General features: G+C 42.9%; 1 protein-coding gene across 1 annotated transcript in view; it reads left to right on the forward strand.

Moving 5' to 3' along the window:
* Nucleotides 1-958: 958 nt before the first annotated feature.
* LOC116886614 (lon protease homolog 2, peroxisomal-like) overlaps nt 959-23,152 on the forward strand; it is a 60,379-nt gene continuing 38,185 nt past the window's right edge. The window contains exons 1-7 of the mRNA XM_032888123.1: nt 959-1,357; nt 6,633-6,867; nt 9,551-9,682; nt 11,888-12,010; nt 13,334-13,497; nt 14,726-14,820; nt 18,444-18,702. Coding sequence (XP_032744014.1) covers nt 1,125-1,357; nt 6,633-6,867; nt 9,551-9,682; nt 11,888-12,010; nt 13,334-13,497; nt 14,726-14,820; nt 18,444-18,702 — 1,241 coding nt within the window. The 5' untranslated portion in view covers nt 959-1,124. The remainder of the gene's footprint in view (nt 1,358-6,632; nt 6,868-9,550; nt 9,683-11,887; nt 12,011-13,333; nt 13,498-14,725; nt 14,821-18,443; nt 18,703-23,152) is intronic.

Consider the following 23,152-nt stretch of genomic DNA (forward strand, 5'->3'; position numbering starts at 1 on the left):
GTGCAAACCCTTGGTCCAATCCCCAGTACCATTTTAAAAAAGACGCCAGGCGTCTCAGAGAGTATAGGCCCTCTACTCTCCGGATAAGACTCAATAGAAAGGGAAGCTCTTGTGGACCTGGGCCATGTATACTTTTCTTCATGTCACTCCCAGAGATATCTGCACAATACCTACCCACCCAAGAGGAACGATGAGTGTGTTACAACCAAGATCATCACCTACCAGTTCACCATCTCTCTAGACCTCAGTGACTCAGATCACAGCCTGGAATCTATCATCCAAATTGAGACCTTCTACAAAATAATTGGATGCCCTTTTAAAAGTATCTCCTCAAAGTATTAATAAAATAAAGCAAAGATAGAAACAATATCACAGACTTAAGAGATGTAGAAGATAAGCGAAGTGAAAAATTAAGGACGATGGTAAAACCCACAAGTTGGAGGAAGGTCTATGGATTAGGTAATGGTAATACTAATTTCCAGGTTTTGATAATAAACCCTGGTTGTGCAACTTAGTAGGGAAAACCAAGTGAAGGGTATCTGGTACTTGTTAAAATATAAAATCTATTCGATAAAAAGGCTTAAAAAATGCCTAGTTCACATCATCCTTCTCGACATTCCTTTTTAATTTAAATGCAGGCACTGTTCATGCTGACTGTACACCAGGTTTCCTTTTTGACGTCTGGCACCATTGTTTCAGAGAGAAGAGCAGAGCGAAGCGACAGAAATTGGGCCACGGGGCCACCGTATCTCTCACCGCGGAGGTATTTGATGAAGGGACCAGCCTGGGGATGAGGTCAGAAATAGAGGGACAGGGGTCTGGGGGCGGGGCCAGAAGCCTCTACGCTTCGGCATGGGGGCGGGCCGGAAGGCCTTGTCGCTCCGGTCTCGGGAAGGGTTGTGGGCGGGCCGGGAAGCAGCCGCACATGGGCCTGGGGGCGGGGCCAAAGCGTCAGAGTTTGAGCCCGGGAGCCTGGGGAAAGGGCGGGGCCGGAAGCTTCGGCACTCAGGCCTGGGGGCGGGCCGTAGTGTTACAGCTGTGGTGCGCTCCAGGGGCCTTGGCGTAGGAAGTGTAGAGTTGGTTGCTGGAGTCCTCCTGACCGCTCTAGTGTTAACGGCGTGGCCATGTCCTCCGTGAACCCCATCCAGATCCCCAGCCGCCTTCCGCTGCTGTTGACCCATGAGAGTGTGTTGCTGCCTGGCTCCACTATGCGCACAAGTGTGGACACGGCCCGTAACTTGCAGCTGGTGCGGAGCCGTTTGCTCAAGGGCACGTCGTTGCAGAGCACCATCCTGGGAGTCATCCCCAACACACCCGATCCGGCCAGCGACTCTCAGGACCTGCCACCACTGCACAGGTAGGCCGAGCACTCGGAGGCCTCCGGGACCCGCGCCCCGGCGGCCCGTGAGCATAGCTGTGTCTCAGTCTCCTCAACGTGAAAAGTGGGAGTGACGCTTTTCGCCAGTGACCGTTAGTGAGCCAGATAAGTCACAGAGCAATACCTGACACGGGTAGAAACTCTGTGCTGTTTATTTCCTGCCTGTTGCTGTTGCTAATCTGATTCGAATCCATGCTTTACAGGGCCCTCTTCACCGGCCAGCGCCCGTGCTGTTTACTTCCCGGGCCCCTCCCCCATACCACCTTTCACCTTGTTCCCTTTCTTTCCTTTCAGTCAGCTTCCTGTCATGTTCTCTAGTTGAAACATTATAATGTAGAGATTTCTTTCTTTCCTGCTCGTGCCTTAACAACGCAGTTAACTTTTGGGTGCCTTGCTGTATACTTTGTTACCCATTTTCTCCATCCCCAGTGGCCTCCCCTTCATGAAGGGCCTTTCCTTTTAGCATTTTCCTTGGAGTCTCCCACTACAGCCTTTCTAGCCTCTCATCTCACCTTTGCTCCTTCCTGGCATTTTTATCTTAGGCCCGGGGCTTGTCACTGGTTAGCCTAGCGTCCTGGTCCTAGTTCGGTGACTTGGGTGGTAGATTTCACCTTTGTCGGACTCTTCTCCTGTGACTTCGAAACTTTATGTGACTTTTAGGTGTGTCGTGCAGGCCCATCTGTGTAGACTGCTTTGCACCATGCTTTTTGGGTAGCTGTGCTTCCTTGGATTGCACACTGACTATGGATATAGAGCACTTGAAGTGTGTCTGCTCTAATACGAGCTTTAACACTGGAATGCATGTGTGCCCAGAAAGGTTGTCAGTTCCAGGCAGCTTAAGGCAGTTGGCCACCCTAAATGTGCCTTAAATGTACAATGCACACTATATTTTGAGAAAACATGAAAATGTTGATTAATGTTACATAGACTAAATGCCACAATATTCTGACCATTTCACCTAAAATCACCTGTGGATACTAAAATCACAGGTATGGCTCATATTTTTATTGGATAGTACTAGTCTACAGTATGACTTAGCAGATGTTATCTTCAAGCTCTTCTCTCAAGTTCTTGCTCTATACGTTGTACTGAAGATGTTTCTCAGGGTCGGAGAGCCTCCTTCCCCTCCTTATTCTCAAATGAAGGGTTCCTGAATCTGAATGAATTTCATAAGTGGGACTGCCTACATTACTTTGACAACTTGTGGCTTTTCTTCATGTTTTCAAAGGAGACTGATAGCTCTTTAGAAACAAAATAAACAGTAAAGCATGAAAAAAGAAACACAACAACTCAATAGTAGTTTACATTGTACATTCCTGAAAAAAGAAAAAAAAAGAGAGAGACCCTCAATTGAGAAAAATGCTTCCATGAGATCAGACAATAGAACATTTTCTTAATAATGATTGGCGGCTTACCAGTTCTTATCCAGGACCAGGTTGGGTGGCTCACAACTGCCCATAACTCCAGTTGATGGGATCTGGTTGGCCTCTACAGGCACTGGCATACACCTGACACATGCACCGCACATACCGCCCCTCCTCACAGACACGTACAGAGATACATACATGTACATTTAAAACAAAAATCTTCTAAAAAGTAAAGTTAGTCATATTTTAGGTTTGAGTTCCTAATTTTCTATATTATTCTGGCAAGGTTTTTGAGGGTTGCTAATTGTTTTCACTTAAATAACTGCAAATAACAGTAACTAAATCTTCCCTGCCTGAAACTAATCAATCATTCAAGTAATGTGGTAATGTTCACATTAATGTCCATATAGTGCCTTTGTTTTAGCTAATTCCAAATTAATTGGTTTGTTTTCATTGCTGGGGAATGAAATCTAGGGCCTCAGCATGCTAAGCAAAGCACGCTACCACCAAGCCACATCCCAGTCCAGTCATTTACATTAGAAAGCTACTATAAAAAGTCTTCTGGGGTTGGGGATTTAGCTCAGTGGTAGAGCGCTTGCCTAGAAAGCGCAAGGCCCTGGGTTCGGTCCCCAGCTCCGGGAAAAAAAAAAAAAGAAAAAGAAAAAAAAAGTCTTCACAGAGTTTGCTCCAGACCATAGCTATACTGGAAATATTGTTTGTTACTTAAGGATTCTTTGTATAGAAAGATCATACTATATTCCTCAGAGTAGATTCTGAAATCTTTTCCTTACGGCTTTCAAATGCCCTCTGCTTTAAAAGTATGAACATTGAGCTACCTAGTGTTCACCTGTTTCTGTACACAGATTTCTCCCTCCCAGTCCCCTCCTCCTCCGGATGCTAGTAATGCCCAGAGATGCTCTGTTCCTACCTAGTTTCCTTTACAGCCGCCTGGTGGCCAGCCCCAGTACCCAAGGTCTATCAGAACAAATTTGCTCTCCTGTTTGCTGGCTTTTCCGTAGAGCACAGCCCCTTCTTCCTGCTTAGTATGTAGGCATGTTGCTGGAGAGGAGGCCTTTATAAAGGACTGTGGGACTTGACTCTCATGCCACCTAAGGACCGCCTGTATTTCATTGCTTAGCTGAATCGTATAATTAGTGGCTCCTGTGTGAATTGCTGTTTGGTTAGTGAAAACGGGCAATCATTTAACACTGTTCGCACTGTCAGTCATTCTTCAATCTCTCATTTTAAAAGCTTTTATTACTTTGAGTCTGTAGTGTAGGATGTGCACTCCATGCAGCACATGTGGAGGTCAGACAGCTTGGGAGAGTCATTTCCCACATTCCACCATGTGGGTCCCTGGAATTTAAAACATGTCTACAGACTGGGCCATGACATCCTTACCCACTGAACCGACTCACTGGACCACACCTAGCATTGTTCAGGGTCCATGGATGCCTTTCCTCAGAGTGCTAGTCCCCCAGCTCCTGTTTAATTTGTTGGTTTTTTTACCTGTCTATGAGACCCTAAGTTAGTTTCTTTGGCATTTATCTAACCAAGTATACTTACTTTAACAGATGCACAGTTTTATAGCTGGAAGGATCAATCTTTACCCATACATCACTCCTACTTGTACCTATCAATATTCTTGGACTTTTAACAAATACTGTCTGATAATGATAAAATTTTTGGATTTAATATTTTTTTATTAGCAGATATTTAATGAAGAATGTACTTAGATCTTCTGATATATGTACTAGATAGTGCAGATTCATATCCTCTATTGGGGTGAAATAAGGATAAGAATTGTCCTAAGACATACGTCAAAAACTACATTGCTAACAAACACCCTTGTAACTGTGGAGAGCCACTTCGTTTCCCCAGTTTTGACTCTCAGTTACTCAATCACCTCTATTGGCATCTTCTTATGGGCAATGGGGGAAATATAGCAAATAATACTCAAGGAAGCTTTTTATATGGCAAAGCATTCTATGCTTACCCTTCATGGTGGTATTGGCTCGGAACAGGTAGTTCTAAGTGCAGATCTTAAAGAAGGGGATAGAAGAGAGGAGGGGAGAGCCCTACATTTCCCCAGCTTGGACAAAACTGAACTAGCATCAGTATGGAAAAGACTTGGAGGGCTGTGAATGTTACTATGAATAGAGGGCTTGTAAGTAGAACAGAAACTTCAATGACAATGAAGGTCACATGTTTGGTAGATAGGGCAAAGTTTAGATAATCCCAGCCTGCCCTCACCTTAGAAAGCTTCCTTTTGTGAGTGTTACCATGGCAGAAAGGGTGTTCGGATACTTTGGGAACACCTGGATTGTCCAAGGCAGTTTCCAGGTCATACAAACCAAAGCCCCCAAGGCAGACCTCAGGTGGAGTAACATTCTATAATGTTTCACAGAGTCTGAAGGTACAATGCAACTGGGAGCTTCAAACTTTCTTTGACGTTTAACAAAATCAGAGCACTGAGAAATGCATTTATTGCAGGGCTGCAGCCTAAAGGGAAAGGCACCACTCACCCAAAGGTGTAAGTCTGGACCTGAAGTTGTAAATTCAACTATTGGTCATATCTTAGAAGGTACTAGAATATTCTAGTATAAGGACAAGACTGTTTGGAAAGATGAGTTTCATAGATAGTTCTCTTGTGCTGTGATGAAATACTCTGTCAAAAGCAACTTCAGGAGGCAGGGCTTATTTGGCTCACATGTTAGGTAAGAAGTCAGGGCAATGGAGCTTGAAGTAGCGAGAGTCACGTCGCATCCCAAGTCTAGAAGCCAGCAGCAAAACATGCATGTGCTCAGCTTGTCTTCTCTTATTTATACAAAGCAGTATCTTAGACCAGGGGATGTGGTGCCAGTTAACTGAATCAAGTTCATCTCTCACAGGCAAGCCCGGAGTCCCATCAAGGTGACATTTAGATTAGCCATCACTGTGACAAACAGTGTAAAGACTGTGTATGTATTGCAGAAGGAAATTAGATTCGCTGACTAGTTCATTTGCTTGTTTACTTTCCTATGTAAAGCCTGGAGATAAGCAGTGTCTTGGTTACTTTTCTATTGCTGTGTTCAAACACCGTGAACAAGGGAATTTATAGAAGGGTTATCTGGGCTTGCAGTTGGAGAGGGAAAAGACTCAGCATGGTGGGAAGCATGCCTGCAAGCACCAGGCAGGGTGGCCAGAGTACCCGAGTGCTCAATCTCACACCACAAGGAAACAGCAAGAACACCGTGGGGATGACGGGGGCCTTGAAACTTCAAGCCCACCTCCAGTGATTCACCTCCTCCAGCAAGGTCATACCTCCTAAGCCTTTCCAAACAGCATCACCAATGGGGACAGAGTATTTAAATGCTCAAGAATATGGGGGACATCTCATACGAACCAACAGAGTCTACTCCACAGCACCCATAGTCTCGTGCCTATATCATAATGCAAAATTCACTCAGTCCAACTTCAAAAGTTCCCGTAGTCTTGCACAGTCTCAAAACACTGATTTAAAGTCTAAACTCCAAAATCTCTTCTGAGACTCAAGGCAATTTCTTAACTGTAATGCTTTGCAAAATCAAGAAGTGAATTACATAGTTCCAACACACAATGGCAGAGGATACATATTACCCTTCCTATAGGGTGGAATTGTGGCATAGTGAAGAAGTACTGTACCAAGACCCACCAAGTAAAACACCAACATCTCTAGCTCCATATCCAGTGACAGAGGGCATGGATGGCTTGGTCCATCTAGCTTTGCTGCCTCTTAACAACTCTAAACTTATGAGGGCTGGTTCTGCTCTGTGTGCAGCCACCACACCTGGCTGAATAAGCACTTGTTGAAGGGAATGTCTGTTCTGCCATGCTAAGTGTAATGCCAATGTTTGTGTATTTTTCAGAATTGGAACGGCTGCCCTGGCCGTTCAGGTCGTGGGCAGTAATTGGCCCAAGCCACACTACACTTTACTGATCACGGGCCTGTGCCGGTTCCAGATTATGCAGGTCTTAAAAGAGAAGCCATATCCCGTGGCTGAAGTGGAGCAGCTGGACCGACTTGAGGAATTTCCCAATACCTGCAAAACCAGGGAGGAGCTGGGAGAGCTGTCGGAGCAATTCTACAGATACTCAGTACAAGTGGGTGGCTTCCGCTTTCCCTTAAAACCTTTTTCTACCAGTTCTTTGCTGCCTTGAGATCAGATGGCTCTGTTGGGTAATCAAGCTGTAGGGTTGTAGAGCTGCATATATTGAAACAATCTTGTGGCATTTTAAAGTGTGATCCAATTTGCTTTTGCCTTGGTTTGTACTTAAATCATCCTGGGCGTATTGGCCAGCTCTTTCTAAAGGTGTTCCAAAAGATATGAGTACAGTTTCTTTATGATTCCAGTGCCTCCCAACCTGATAGCTGTTAAACATAAATGATTAGTGTTAAAATGTACAATAGACTTGTTACTAAAATACTAATCAGAATAAAGAAGTTATATTGTTTCGGGTCTAGGTCATACTGCACAGGTTAAGGACTGTGCCACAGTGGATCAATTTTAAGTATGGTTGCACCTTTGTCCTGCTAGAATCCCAGGAGGGAAGCACGCTGTGGCTGTGCATGGAGAAATACACTCCTTAATTCTAGGTGTCAGGGTTTTTATCAGCTCTAGGTAAAACGCCTCCTCTCTCCACATGTTTTACTTAAAAACCATAATAAAAATGCAAAACTGTATCATTAAATGTAGTCATCTGATTCTCTGCTGCTGTAATCTGCTACCCTGACAGAATTTGTGAGGACTAGCTGGTGTCTAAGGTCTTGATTTCGGACACCACTGATGACTGAAGTGCAGAGCTGCTGTGCACAGCCTGTGGCGCCTGCATCTGATGATCATGCTAAGTAGTACTCACTTCTGGTGTGGTAACAGTAATAGAAACAAGATTTCTACTTAGAGTTGTAGCGTCAGGGCTGAAGGGAGAATGTACTGGAAGAAAGAACTTCTGATATGTGAACTGGAATACGCAGTGTATCTTAATGGTGTGCCCAAGGCTGGAGAAGGTTCTCGTAAGGATAAGGTTCAGATTTCCTAGTATTGTAAAGGCTCATTACAAACCTTGTCTTAGGCCTGTTTTGCCTCAGCTCTAGTTACTACATAGAAATCAATAGTTCTAGCCATGCTGAATAACCAAAAAAAAAAAAAAAAAAAAGCCCCACATTTATCATTTCTTATGATCTTTGCATCTTGTTCCCCTTTCTTCTCTGAATGGTAGGCTCCATGTGCTTTCAACTGCTATGTGGTGCTACTGCCCCTTGCCTGGGCCTGCTCAGTTGTGTACCGTCACTGCTGATCATCTTGTGTTGAAACTGTCCTACAGACCTGTTCTCCACCCAGATCCCACCCTGTGGCAGCTTTCCTGCAGGAGTGGCAAAGAGTTTCTAGTCACAGGGTTAGGGGAATGGATTTCACTTTTGTTTTGAGACTGAGTCTTTGAATTTTTGTTTTTTAATGGCTTTTTTGTTTGTTTTATGCATTTTTCCCACCTAACCTTATCTTCATGTAGTTGCACTTTAATTCCCCTGCTTCTTGGAAAGTAATGGTTGGTTCCCATAATTACAGTGTATTCAGAGCTGTTTAATTAGAACTGGCCCAGGAAATCCTTTTGGAGTTGGTTGATATATCATTTGTAAGTTAGGTAGCATGAACCAAGTTTTGATGATTGGCCAGAAAGCAGAACTCACTTAACAAAGGCTTATTTTTTGCCAAGGCTTTGTGACTAAGCCTGTAGGTGTAATGACCCACCTTTCAGTGTTACCCAAGGTAGACTGGAATTAATCTCAAGTTTTCTTCCTTATGCTGAGGCAGACAAAGAAAGTCTGGCAACTCTTTCAATGACTTAGCATTTCTTCCCAGAAGGAATGTTGATGTGCCTCTCATGTTTCAAAGATCAGTGCAAGACTTCAGCTGCCCCTGTGTGCAGAGGAGGTGAGAAAGAATAGGCCTATTATGGCCCCACAAGAAAAGGGAATCACTGTCACTTGTTCCAATAACTGACAGTTACTGGAAGCTTATCTTCCACTTAATCTGTTGTAATCTCATTCTAGCATGGAAGTTTTGTTTTGTGTATGCCCCGCCCCCAGCTAAATATCAGTGTGCAGACCAATTAACCCATGTAGTACACTAAAAGTCAACATTTCAACTCCTGATGGCTGTCATAGAAGCATCAACTATGCTACCAATTTCCAGAATCTAATTATGACGCTGTAGTTATGTAAGAAAATGTTCTTTTACTAAGATCAAGGACCATGGAGCCTGCCATTTACATGTAGTGTATCTGGGAAGACACAGAGACAAAGCAGATGTCGCAAAATATGAAGAATTGGTGAACCTAGACAAGGAATACAAAAGATTCATCATAATCTTCCTATAACTTTGTTATGAATTTGAATTTTAAAGTCATAGAACAAATTTACAAAACCTTGTGCAAATTTTAGTATTAAATACTTAACTAGCCTTTTTTGCTTTTCATTCTGATATTTGTGTGTGTGTGTGCGTGTGCGTGTGCGTGTGCGTGTGCGTGTGCGTGCGTGCGTGCGTATGGGATTAGTACACCGTTCCCTCCTGCCACATCCCCAGGTCTTAGGAGTGGTACCCGTTCTTGCTGCGCCATCTCTTGGACCTCTGACTTCTCCTGCGGCCTGTGAGGTGCCCACCATTTTTAACTGATGATCTTTCAGACAAAAGATGCAGACCCGAACATTAAACCTGTATGAACATCTGATTATTTTAGTTCACACATGCCACTGACCCATTTCACTACTCTTGTTTTTCTCCTTTAGTTGGTTGAAATGTTGGATATGTCCGTCCCTGCAGTTGCTAAACTGAGACGCCTCTTAGATAGTCTGCCAAGGGAAGCCCTGCCGGACATTCTCACTTCCATTATTCGAACAAGCAACAAAGAGAAGCTCCAGGTAAGCGCCCTGCGGAAGTGCCAGGCCCCAGGCCGCACTCGTCATTTGGATCTGGGTGTCTTCCACTTTCTCCTTTAAAGACATACTCTGTAGACTCAGAGAAGTAGTTAAAATGCTGTGACTAAAGCAATGACTTCTGCCAGGCCTCCAAGCTCTTGGGAGGTAAAGGCAGAAAGATCAGAAGTTCAAGGTAATCCTTGGCTGTATATGGAGGTCAAGTCTGACTTTGGCTACATGCGACCCTCTCTCAAAAGGAGGAGTAAGGAAGTGGGAGGCAGAGAGAGAAATTCTCAAAGGTGATTATTTTTACCAAGTGTGGTAACATATCTCAGCACTCTGGATCAGCAGTTCAAGGCTGCTCTAGACTACATAGCCAGACTGTGTCTCAAAAGCAAAACCAAACAAAACAGTTTATATTGTTGTTTATACAAGTAATATGGGGGAGTATGATCAGTAGTAGTAGTGGTCAGTTTATGAAAACAGAAAGGAAAGAATGATTTTTTGTTTAAATTTTTTTTTTAAATTTTCACCTATTTGGGGTATATGGGGGGACAGGTCAGAGATTGATGTTAGGTGTCTTTTTCCATTACTTCCTACTTCTTTAGACAGGGTCTCTCATTGAACTTGAAACAATTTGATTGACTAGACTGACTGACAGTCGTGTGGCTTTTCCCGTACCTACCAAGTGCTAAGGTTATGGAAGTGAGCCAGCGCACCCAGATTTTACATGGTTGCTTGGAATCAAAACCGAGGACTCAGCTGGCAGGCCCTGGTTGGGTACAGATACAGAAGGTAGGAGCAGGGAAGAGCAGGCATGCTCAGGGTCACCGGGCTGCAGCATTAGCAAGCATGTTATCCTGATGGGGTGCAGATAGCAGTTGCCAGACCAGGCTGACCTCGAGACCTGTTAATCATGTGGAGAACAAAATATTTTGGGTTAGAGAGATGGCTCAATGGGTAAAATGCTTATTTGCTGTGTAATCAATCATGGGGACCTGAGTTCAGAGTCTTAGCACCCATGTCAAAGCCAGGCTTGGAGGTAAGTATACATCATAACTCCAGCACTGCAGGAGATAGAAGGATCCTGGGGACTCACTGCCTAGTGAGTCTCTAACCAAAACCCTGAGTTCCTGGGTCATTGAGAAATCCTATCTCAAAAGATAAGCTGGGAAGAGATAGAGGAAGAAGACATCTGACATTGACCAACTTTGGCTTCCATGCACATGTGTGCATGTATAACACACACACACACACACACACACACACACACACACATACACACACAGAGACAGACAGACAGACAGACACACACACACCCCATACATGCATACACAAGCACATACACAAATTACTATTTTGACTCTAGAATTTGCTGAGATCCAAAATATGCGTAGACTAATTCTCAGAAACAGTTGACATCAGTTATGTTTGGTGTTCTCTTTTCTTTTCAGTACCAGGATTGAACCCAGGACCTCATACACACTAGGCAAATACTCTACTGCCATTTTATATGCCCAGCCCTATTTTTCTACTGTGTGTTATAAGATAGTGTCTTATTAGGTTGCTTAGGCCCTTGAAGTCATTCTAGTCCAGGTAGGCCTTAAACTTGAGGTCCCCATCCCTCAGTCTGCGAAGTATTTGGGATTATAGGCCTGTGCTACCAAGCCTAGCTATATGTTTCGTTCTTGATCGTGGATATATAACTTCATTTTAAAATAAAAATCAATATTTTTGTTCATGTCTTGTAAACATTTTGCCCGTTTCTTCTTTGCTGATAAGGTAGTTGATTTGCTGGTCTTGGCCATGACCTAGTGCTGTTCCTATCATGATTGTTAAATGGGGCTGTTGAGGTTCTTTTAGCTTAGAGGGATACACTGGAAATTGAGGAGCTGTGACTGACCCAGGCTGCAGTGTGGCCAAGGCACACAAAGTGTGTGAAGTAGCTGGGAGGTAAGAGGTTCAAGCTGGGTAGAGGTGAGGCCCGAGACAACAGCCTCAGAGCTCTCCGTAGACAGCTCTGCCCCAGCAGCTTACTGATGGCCGCCCAGACCCTGCCACACCACATGGATAGGGCCACAGCAGGGCCAGAGCCATAAGGATTATACTTTTACCTTTCTTGTAACTTAAAGCCCTAATCTACCTGCTCGTGTGTAGAGGATGTGCTTCTGGAAAAGGTGCTATTATTAATCAACCCACGTTTCCTAGATCTTAGATGCTGTGAGCCTGGAGGAGCGGTTCAAGATGACCATACCTCTGCTTGTCAGACAGATTGAAGGTCTGAAATTACTTCAGAAGACTCGAAAACCTAAACAAGATGATGACAAGAGGGTAGGTAAATCTTTTCTTTCTTGGCAGGGTTTGCTCTATCTTCCAGGCTGGACTTGAACTCAAGGCAGTTTTCTTGCTCTAGACTCAAGAGTGACAATGTTCTAGGCATGTGCCACCGTGCCCAGCTTATTCTCTTCCTGTATATCTCCTTCTGGAATAGGAGATTTGGTTCTGTAGTATGAGCCAGGTGTGTGTCTGTGTTTCTAGGTAATAGGGAGATGAAAGTAAGCTGATCCCTTGAGAGTAGGAGATGGGAGCCAGCAAGGCTGCCTAGCAGGAACCTAGCTCACAAATAAACAAGCAAACAAACAAACAAAACTGAAAGAATTTGAAAAGAAGGAAGACAAAGTTCATTGCTTCTGAGAAGATCTCGATGTGTCTGGGGTTGTTCCTTTAATTGTCTGGACTTTCTTTTAGTATATAAGCCTCAGGTTAGTTCTTAGCAACATTCCCAAAATGATAATATATTATTTTCATCTAGTAAAAGTTGGAATTAGTTCATGATACTAATGAATTGAAAATTCAAAGAACACATACCATACTTTTAAAATATAGTAGCAAGATCATGGGAGAAGAAAATATTTTAAAAAACCATTGAGGGAAGGAAAACCTGTTTGAATTGGCACAGAAAAGGGTTTGAATTGGACAAAGAACAATTTTAGTATGACAGAGTAGGATCCTGAAGTTCACTGAAGCACTGTAACTGGCGAGGGAGCAGGGGGAGAGTTAACAGCCCCTTGGTGGAGAAGCAGAACATCATAGGACGCACGTAAGCAAATGCCACTCACCCAGGACGGGTCAGAGACAGCTGAAATTGAAGTTGGTATTGAAGGGATGGAAATGCTAAGAGGCATTTGCATGTGGGAACAGCGAGGGTAGCTACTGAACTTTGGTGGCAGTGCATGTGAGAAAAATGCAGAAATGTGTGCAGGACAACTGTACTTCCTAGTGTTGCTTGTAGACACTTCATGTCTGGGGTGTGTGCACCTTGCCAATGTGTGCTGGCCTGCTAGAACTTTTGTGGTATGAATGTGTGCGTCTGCTTCCTAGTAGTTCTGCAGCTGATTCCCGAGATACTGACCGCAGCAATAGAGTGTTTCTGTAGACTCACCTTATCTTAGACTTCTTTCCTCCCTTCCTTCTCTCCCTCATTTCCTCTCTTCCACTCCCTTATCCTCTCTTTCATCACTTCTTTCTTTCTTTCCTTTCTTGTTTTATTTTTGATGTTTTTGAGACTGGGTTCACTTTGTTGCTAGGCTGCCCTTTAATTCTTAGCCCTCCTGCCTCAGCTCCAAATTGTTTTGGCATCTCCTTTCTACTCAGGTTATAGCAATACGCCCCATCAGGAGGATTACACACATCCCAGGAGCTTTAGAAGATGAAGAGGAGGAGGAAGATAATGATGACATTGTCATGCTGGAGAAAAAAATAAGAACATCTAGTATGCCAGAACAGGCTCATAAAGTCTGTGTCAAGGAGATAAAAAGGTAGAAGTTGATTAATATTTTCTTTTTGCTTGTTAACGTTAAAGGTTATTGCTTATGGAAACTTGATTATGTGACCTCCAGTCACAGACTGGAAACTGAGTTTATTGTTTATTCCTTCTCCTTTCTTATGCATGGTTAGTTCTTAGGTTACCTATGCACATTACTTCATTGCCTACTTTTGTCTTTCTTATCCGTCCTCATCCTTTTCCTCTTACATTTTTATTTATTTTCTATTTGTATATATTTCTGAGGCATCAGAAGAGAGCATTGGATCCCATGGGATTGGTGTTACAAATGGTTGTGAGGCACTATGTGGGTGCTGGAAATCAAACCCTGGTCCTCTGGAAGACAGCCAGTGTGCACTTAATGACTGAACCATCCCACCAGTCCTACCCCCCTTAATTCTCTGATCTGTGGAATGCTCTCCCTCTTTCTCCATTGCTTTGCATAGCCTGAGTCTTGAACATTTATTTTCCTCGGGTTTTTTTGGACAGGATCTTTCTGTGTAGGTCAGGCTGGCCTTCGCTTTTAACTTAATCCTCCTGCCTTACCCTCCCAAATGAATAGACTTTAGGCATATACCCCCATGCTCAGTTATGAAAACATCTGTAATACTCCTGAATTAACACCATTCTCCCTAATCTTTTCCTCAGAGACTGAGAGGTGATGTGTGTTTTCTACTTGCATTCTGCTCTCACACCTAACTATTGTAGCTATCTTTTCAGTGTCTAAAAGAATTGTCCAACATTCTTACTTTAGTTACAGTGCGGTGGACAGGTTAACCCTGGGCTTTGTGACTATTAAGCATGTGCTCTATTACTGAGGTGTATCCCACCTCTGTTGTTTTCATTTCTCCTTAGATTATAAATTCCAGAGGCTGGCTTTGACTGGAGCTCAGAGTAACATTTTTGCCTGTCTCATACAAGGTCTCAGGTTCTTTCCCCAGTTCCACAATAGATCAATCAGTTAACTCTGAGGGACCGGGACATTCAATTTTTCCTTATACAAACAAAGTAAACTAAGTGGTTGAATTGTACATTCAGAGTTGAATTGTAACCTCAGAGTTTACCATAGCGCCTATTTTCTGTATATAAAAGAAGAAACAGCTTGTGAGCTAGCTCTTGTTCAGGTTTGACAAGTGTGCATGGTAAGGAGACGTGCTTGGCTTTTCTGTTATTGTGAACTACTGTGCTATTGAACCTATTGGCTACATATTTTTTCCCCACAGACTCAAAAAAATGCCTCAGTCAATGCCTGAATATGCTCTGACTAGAAATTATTTGGAACTTATGGTGGAGCTTCCTTGGAACAAAAGTACAACTGGTGAGCTCACGTGCGATCTGCTTCTCAGTCACAGTCCCTCGGGAAGCTCATGCACATTTCTTTCTGCACATTCCATCAGGACATGGTGACACATGCCTGCATTCCTACACTCTGCATTGGGACACTGTCTCAAAACCAAACGACAATAAGTCATTTTACTTTTATTTTTAAACCACTTTACTGAGATGTAGTGGCAGTTGCATACATGATTATGTTTTATGAAATTCAGAATACCATTCATGAAATCAGCAGCAGCATCAGTATCAGAAATATACCCAATATTCCCTAGGTCAACTTCCAGTCATTGTATTCTTCTAATTCATGTGTATGACAGAGACACAGTTGGAGAGGGAGAGGTGATAAAAACATGCAACAAGGGGTTGGGGATTTGGCTCAGTGGTAGAGCACTTGCCTAGTAAACCGCAAGGCCCTGGGTTCGGTCCTCAGCTCGGGGGGGGAGGACATGCAACAAATGCTTTTAGCAACATTTTAAAAGTATTTTATGTGTCTAGATGTTTACCTCCATATACGTCTGTGCATTACGTGTCCAGTGCCCAAGGAGGCCAAAAGAGCTTTGTCAGATACCCTAGACTAGAATTAACAGACAGTTGTGAAAAGCCCTGTAGGTGCTGGCTTTGAACCTAGGTCATCTGAAAAGTAGCCAGTGCTCTTAACTATGGAGTCATCTCTCCAGCCCTCTTCTTAATGAATTTCAGGTTAGTTTGGTTGGGCTTTTTGAGACAGGATCTCAGTATATAGCTCCGGCTGGCCTGGAATTCACTATGATAGCCTCAGATTCATAGAGATCCACACGACCCTTCCTCTTAGCAAATTTTAAGACACAAAACATCACGGTTAGCTCAAAGACACTGTACCACGTGGTAGATTTCCAGAACTCACGCCTGCTTAACTGAACATTGAGAGCATTTTACCATCCCCCTTCATACCTTACTCCCCCAGACCCTGGCAGCCTAGGTCTCTGCTCTGAGAGTTGTAAACTCCACACAGTACGTGAAAGCATACAGCCTGTCTGCTCTGGCTCATTTCTCTTAGTGTAACGCACTCTTTGTTGAAAGTCGTGAAATTTCCTTGTTTTTGTTTTCTTTTGTTGTATTGTGTTGTTTTTTAAGGCTAAATTATAATAGTCACACAAATATAGCACATTTTCTTCATCTCACTTCAGTGGACATTTGAACAGCTTCTACTTTTTGGGTATTATGAATAATAGTAGCATATTGCTTCTTGAGTTAGAGTGAGGGTACTCTCCAAGGTCCTGATTTTTTTATTATTTATTTTTTGGCATATACCCAGAAATAGGGACTGCTTAGTCATATGATAGGTTTATTTTTAATTGCTGGGAAACCTCTGTACCACTTTAATTCTGGAGTTACCAATTTATATTTCTATAATAGTGTAGGAGGGCTACTGTCTCCATATTTTCACTATCACTTGTTATAATGTGTTTTATTGTTTGTTTGAGATGGGGTCCCACATAGGCCCCCTTGGCCTGGAACTCACATGTAGCTAAGGAGGATCCCCCTGCCTTCTACCTATATTGGGCAATACTAAGATTACAGGACTGCGCCACAAGCCTGGCTATAATTTGGCGGTTGTTGTCTTCTTCCGCTTTGTTTTAAGAAGCCACTCTGACGGGAACAGGATGGTCTTTGTTTTGCTTTGTTTCGGCAGGCTTATGCATAAGCTCCACTGGCTTCAGCTTCATGACAGTGCTCCTTCCCCAGCAGCCTGCATACTGGGAGTGCAGGCATGCACACCATACCCGGCTCTTGGTTTTGATTTTGATGACTTATTCCTGATGTCACTTCAGAATTATCGCTGACAACAGCTCTGGGATTTTTATTCAGCTGTATACACTATCCAGTTTTCCCTGCCGTATTTGTTCAAAGAGGCTATCCTTTCCCTAGAGTGCAGTCTTGAGGGCCTCGCTGTAAGTCAGTTGGCCCATATGTATGGGTTTATTACTGGACTCTTTAGTGTTCCATTTATATGAATGTTTGGTTTTATGTCTGAGCTATACTTTAAATTACTGTGTAACCCAGTGACTATGCTTAGTGCTGTCACTGTGCACATAGGTATGCAGCCATTCACTGAAGCAGCATACCAGTGACTACAATCCCAAGGAAGAATTATGTTCCCTCCCAGTACCCTGGGCACCTTATCCCGGGTCAGCTTCAGCCTCCTCTCTGCTTCTACTCTTTGCTCATGTGCTGTGGGCTGCTCATCTCTGGGTACCTAACATGGGTCAGTTCTGACCTCCTCCTTTCTTGGTCATTAGCTTCCACCCCAATGTTTGTTGAATTTTTATCATGTAAAAAAAGTGAATTTTGTCCAGTGCTTTTCTGCATTTATTGAGAAGATTGAATAGATTTGTCTTTCAGTCACTTAATGTAATATATTACATTGTTAATTTGCATATGTTATATTATTACCTGTGTAGTATTAGTAAAACACCCCACCTGGTTATGGCATATGAGCCTTTTAATATGGTTTTTAGTCCAGTTCAGTACAGGAAATTGGTTAAGTGAGTGTGGATAGTTGATTAATAAACTATAAAGTACCCACAAAGTGTTGCTGAAATGTATATTTCCTATTGAAAATTGATTAACAGATTAAATGGGTGAAGAAATGCACTTTACAGAAGACCTCATAAAGTCTCATTTTGAAAAATACATGTGTAATCTCACACTCACATCACCTGAGGTCACAGCTATCTGCTTTCTTCTTTTTCATTAGTGTCAAGATTTAGGGGTGGGGCATACATAATATTACTATTAAATAAGAAAAATATTCTTTAAATTTTTCACTTTTGTTATTACTGGGAGGGGAGTGATGTCAGTGGATGACTTTGTGGAGTCAGTTCCCTCCTTTAACGTTTGTGTGAGTCTAGTTGTCAGGATTGTGCCACAAGCACTTTTATCCCCTGAGCCATCTTGCTTCCTCCCTCCCCCTTTTTTTCAAAGAAAAAATTTCAGCACAATAAAATATATAGAAATTATATCCCCCAAAGAAATAATGTATGTGTAGAAAGTCACTGCAAGGGACATGATTTGAGCATGGAATTTGAATGGGTGGATGTCTCTGGAAACACTAAATCTTAAATAGAACAGTCAAACAAAATCTTAGCTGTGTTTCTATTGCTCATGATTGAAAGCAGCTTGGGGAGGAAAGGGCTTATTTATTCTACAGCCGTTGGTCCAGGGAAGTCAAGAGTTGATGCAGAGGCCATGGAGGAGCGTTGCTACTGACTTGCTCCTCATTGTTTGCTCAGCCTGCTTTCTTATGGCTGAGGGGTGTTGCACCACCAGCTGAGGACAGATGCATTGGGCTCTCCCACATCAATCATGAAAATTGGCCTGATTTTATGAAAGCGTTCTCTCAATTGAGGTTCCCCCCCCCTTAGATGATTCTAGCTTGTGCCAAGTTGACAAAAGAAAAAAAAAAAAACAACTCTAAACCCCTAATTAGCATAATATATTTGAAGACATAAAGGGATCCAAATCTGTTTTTATCATTTTTTTTCTAAATAATATTTTTGTAAAGTTTGAAAAAGATTGCTTAAAAGTTCCAGGTGCTGAAATAACTTCTCTTGGATTCTTTGACAGACCGCCTGGACATCCGGGCAGCACGCATCCTTCTGGACAATGACCACTATGCCATGGAAAAGCTGAAGAGGAGGGTTTTGGAGTACTTGGCTGTGAGACAGTTGAAAAATAACCTGAAGGGCCCAATCCTCTGTTTCGTCGGCCCTCCTGGAGTAGGCAAAACAAGTGTGGGGAGGTCAGTGGCCAAGACTCTGGGCCGAGAGTTCCACAGGATTGCACTTGGGGGCGTGTGTGACCAGTCTGACATTCGAGGGCACAGGTACAGTGCTTTCTGCCCCCTTCTGATTCTGCCTTTTGATCTCACTTTGACATTTGTTTAGTGGACTAACTGGTGTACGCCTCCGCTTTCTCAGTCCTACTTGAATACAGTTGCAGAATTGTAACTTACTCTGTGATGGGCTACTCTGTTGATTTTCTACTTACTTTAGTTTCATAGCATTGTCTAAGTAATAATCATAACTCTTAGCATTTTAATGGATAATTGCAGTGCTGTGGACAGATATGAGGAGCGAGTAATCTCTGAGAGTAGATTTATTCTGCCCGTAGCCTTTCTTTTATGAGAACCAGGGTACACCAAGGAGAAAGGCTAGCATAACCATCTCAGCTCACTCTTTCATGTTGACTCATTTTCTTTTTTAAAAAACTAGACTCTAAGAATGTTTTGTTTGATCAACCTACACGATTATAATCAGACACGGTTTTCCTTTCCATTGCTTGGTTCCATGGTTCTCCCTGCAAACCTGATTGGAAGAGGCTTTAGGGAAGCCTAGGTCTACGTGGTCAGAGGGCTCCATGGCAGTTGCAAGCTATGAGAACACACCTAGAGTATATGTGTGAGAAGCGTGGGGAAGCCCAGCACGTAGAGAGTGTGAACCATGGAAACTCTGAGCTGCTAGTGAAAGAATAAGGTCATTTTTCATGTCTGATTTTCCCAGTGGCCTCTTCACAGGGATCACTGACCTCAGGTAATGATGGGAAAGTGAAAACTCTTCACCAAGAAACAGTTATTTTCTGGGTCTGGTGGCCCATGCCTGTAATCCTCCCACTTGGGAAGTGGAAGCAGAATGGCCATAATAAAACTGGTCATAGCCATATGCCAAGGTGGAGACCAGCCTGTGCCACAGAAGACCCTGATTTTCAGTAGAAAGAGAGGGCGGGCGGGCAGGCGGGCGGGAGGGAGGGAGGGAGGGAAGGAGACAGACAGGAAGGAAGGAAGGAAGACCTATTCTTTATTTGTTCATAAGTGAGGAACGTGCATTTAATAAGCGTGTGAAGATTCTAATAAGGAGCGAGGGAACACATCAGACTAGAGGAGTTGATTTGAGTTACTTTCTGACAATTATAGATTGTTTTGTTGCCTAGACTGTCTTGTTCTCCTGAGTGCCACTAGAGGCTATAGTCCCCTTTCATGATGAAATTAGTACCCTTATTTGCAGACCAACCACAAAGAATTTGGGCTGAAATCTGATTTTGACTACAAAGCCCATGAGGCTTACCCTAGCCAAGTGACTTGATTTGTTCTCTCTGTCATTTTGGATTATTTCCCTTTTTTAGTTTATTTTTAATGTGTGTTGGTGTTTTGTCTGTATGTATGAGAATGTCTGCACTGGAGTTACAAACTGTCGTGAGTTACCATGTGAATGCTGGGAACTGAACATGAACATCCACCTAGCTCCTTTGAAAGAGTACTCAGTGCTCTTAACCCACTGGGTCCTTAAATTTCATTCTAATTTGTATGCCATTATTTTATACTGAAGCACAGTTCTGTGTGCCTAACAGGGTTTAGGTAACTGAACTTGTCTGTTTCTTCTGTAGAGCTAGTGATTCTGTAATGCTCAGTGCTTGGCCCACAGGCACGCCAGGCTTAGCACGTCTAAAGACATTATTGGATTTAAACACTTCTGCTAATTTTTCTACTCATACATAAAATTTGTCACTCCTTTGCAGGTACATATTCTTTAAAACTTAGCTTTGTTATTATTTTAAATCTGATTCTCAGGAGAACAGGTCTGGGTTTATAGCATCAATATAACATTTTATAGATCTTTCATCTGATTTTAAATTATATTCAAAGCTATTTATTCCTATTCTTGGTGTTTCTATTTATGTAGAAGAATTATGAAAAAATATTTTTTGCAAGTAGTGAATATATACTGTCATGGGTCTTATCCCTGATTGTGTTTGAGCGTGTGTTTGAGCGCATGCGTGTGCATGTTCTGAGATGTAATCCAGCATAGCCTTAGACTTGCTGTGTAGTAAACCCCTAACTAAAGATGTTCTGCCTCCACCTCCCAAGTGCTGGGATTGCAGCCATTCAGGTCTCATCATTCCTTACTGACATTATTGAATTTAAACACATCTCTCTTCTAAATTTTTATATGTAAATAAATTTGTCACTGATTCTCAAGTGAATATACTTTGTGCATTAAAACCTATGATCCCCACTGCCTAAGATATGGGTAGCTATGAGTTGGTTAGCGATGGAGACGGCGATTGCCACCCTCTCCTCCAAGATCCTGGGCTTGTTTGTGAATTTAGTTGGACTTTAAATACACTTTACTGTTGATATTTAACTATGCTCTAAACATGTGGTTTCCATAATTTATTGAACACTACAGCAATCCACCCTAGTGCTGTTGGGGTTTACAGTCCCCTCTTCTAAATTACCACAATCAGTGATTGTTTTTCTTTGAAAACCTGTTGGAGCATCATGTACAGTGGGGCGAGTGTGCTGAGAGATGGAGACAGGGAGGACAGAGTGTGGACATCTCTGGTGTCCTCTGAGGTCATGGAGTTCTGTGTAACAGTGGAAGCCATAGGAAACAGCCAGGTCTTGGCGTTTGAGAACCGCGCACATGCTCTTAATTGGCATTCATGGGAAATCGTGTTCTTCCTCAGTAGGCACCACTGCTCTACAGTCGGGATGAAAGGAAAGTGGCCACTTCTGTTGTTCTTCTCACTTGGTCGCCATTTTCCATGCACACATGGACTTCAAACCATTTGCCATTTGCACCTGACTATAGAAAAGGAAGGTGCTAGTGAGTCAAGGGTTGGTTTTTAAAAACAACCTAAGACTATATCTTTAGTAGTTGAAAAATGAAGAGGTGAGAGGAGAAAAAGAAAGGTTTGGGTTACACCTATGTATTAAATAGGGACCTGGTGAGGAGGAGCCCCTTAAAGGAGGAATGAAGTAAAACTTAGCTGTTAATTCACTCAGGCGGTTTTATCTCTCTGTGTGTTTTTCTGTCTGAAAGTCAGAATTTGTAGGAGTTGTTTTCATAAAACAGCAATTAAAGTCAGACCCAATTTCAGTTGTCCTGATTTCTACTTCGAGTCCTGGTTCCTGATCACAGCTGCTGAGTCAGGCCCTGCTAGGTGGCTTATAGAGCGTCTTTCCCAGACTTCATGAGAGCATTGACATTGGCTCTGCTGCCCCAGTTTAGAGGTGAGGAAACTGAGTCTTAGGTCAGTTTGGAGGCCCTGAGGGAGGAAAGTGCTAACAGCTGTGTAACCTGTGCTCTGCAGTAGCGCCCAGCTTCTGTCATTGGCTGCCCACTCCAGAGGGGTTACATCCATGATGAACTAGGGAGTACGTGAGGAGCGAGTATGTTGAGGAGCAGACAGGTTATAGACCACTGTGTTGTTGGAAATGACGGTAAGAGAGGAGTTCAGAGAGGTTTCTGAGGACTGCGGGAATTCAGCATGGAGGTTGCTCACGCCTGTAACTCAGGATGAAAAGGCAGAATAATGACCACAAATTTGAGGTACCCCAGGTAAATTCCAGGCCAGCCCGGGGTACAGTGTGAAGCCCTGTCTCAAAAACAAAATAAGACAGGAAGATTAGTCTTTACTTTCAGAGAATTTTTAATAAATACATAGGCAAGGAAAGTGAGAGAAGTGTATTTATTTATTTATTTATTTATTTATTTATTTATTTATTTATTTTTGGTTCTTTTTTTTTTTTTTTCGGAGCTGGGGACCGAACCCAGGGCCTTGCACTTCCTAGGCAAGCGCTCTACCACTGAGCTAAATCCCCAACCCGAGAAGTGTATTTATTAATTAGCTTTTTACACTGTAATGTAATACTTGAGACAAGTAGCCAGCCAAGAGAAGAAATTTATTTAGCTCACAATTTTTAAAATTGAGAGCCCCAACAGCACTGGATAAGCTCTTTCAAGGACTGTCCTAGGCTGCGTCACATCCTAGGAGCTAATAATGGAGCCTGACACAAGGAGGTAAAGCCCACTTGTATTCCTTTATAATAGCCCTCTTCTAAGAATTAACTCAGAATTTGTTAGACATGTTTTAATTTCTTTATTAGAAATATCATGCCCTCCCGGTAGACCCTAGTTCTTAAAATTTTGACTGAGTCCTGATATGGCCACCTGGGGACCTAAGCTTTACCACATGGGTCCTTCAAGGACACTCAAATAATGTCTGTACCATAACAGCAGAACATGATGTTAAGAGCAGTAAAGGAAGCCAAGCATCATGGCACATGCCTTTAATCCCAGCACTTGGGAATCAGAGGCAGGCAGATCTCTGAGTTTGAACTACGGAGTTCTAAAACAGCCAGGGCTACACAGAGAAACCCTCTCAAAAACAAACACTAAAGAAAGAAAACCCCTACAGGTACAAAACCTGTACCTCGATTATGAATGAAGCAAGAGAGGGTTGGCTGCTGTCAGGGAAGCACTGACAGAGAGACT

This window comes from Rattus rattus, chromosome 17 (assembly GCF_011064425.1).
Source record: "Rattus rattus isolate New Zealand chromosome 17, Rrattus_CSIRO_v1, whole genome shotgun sequence".
NCBI classification, from domain to species: domain Eukaryota; kingdom Metazoa; phylum Chordata; class Mammalia; order Rodentia; family Muridae; genus Rattus; species Rattus rattus.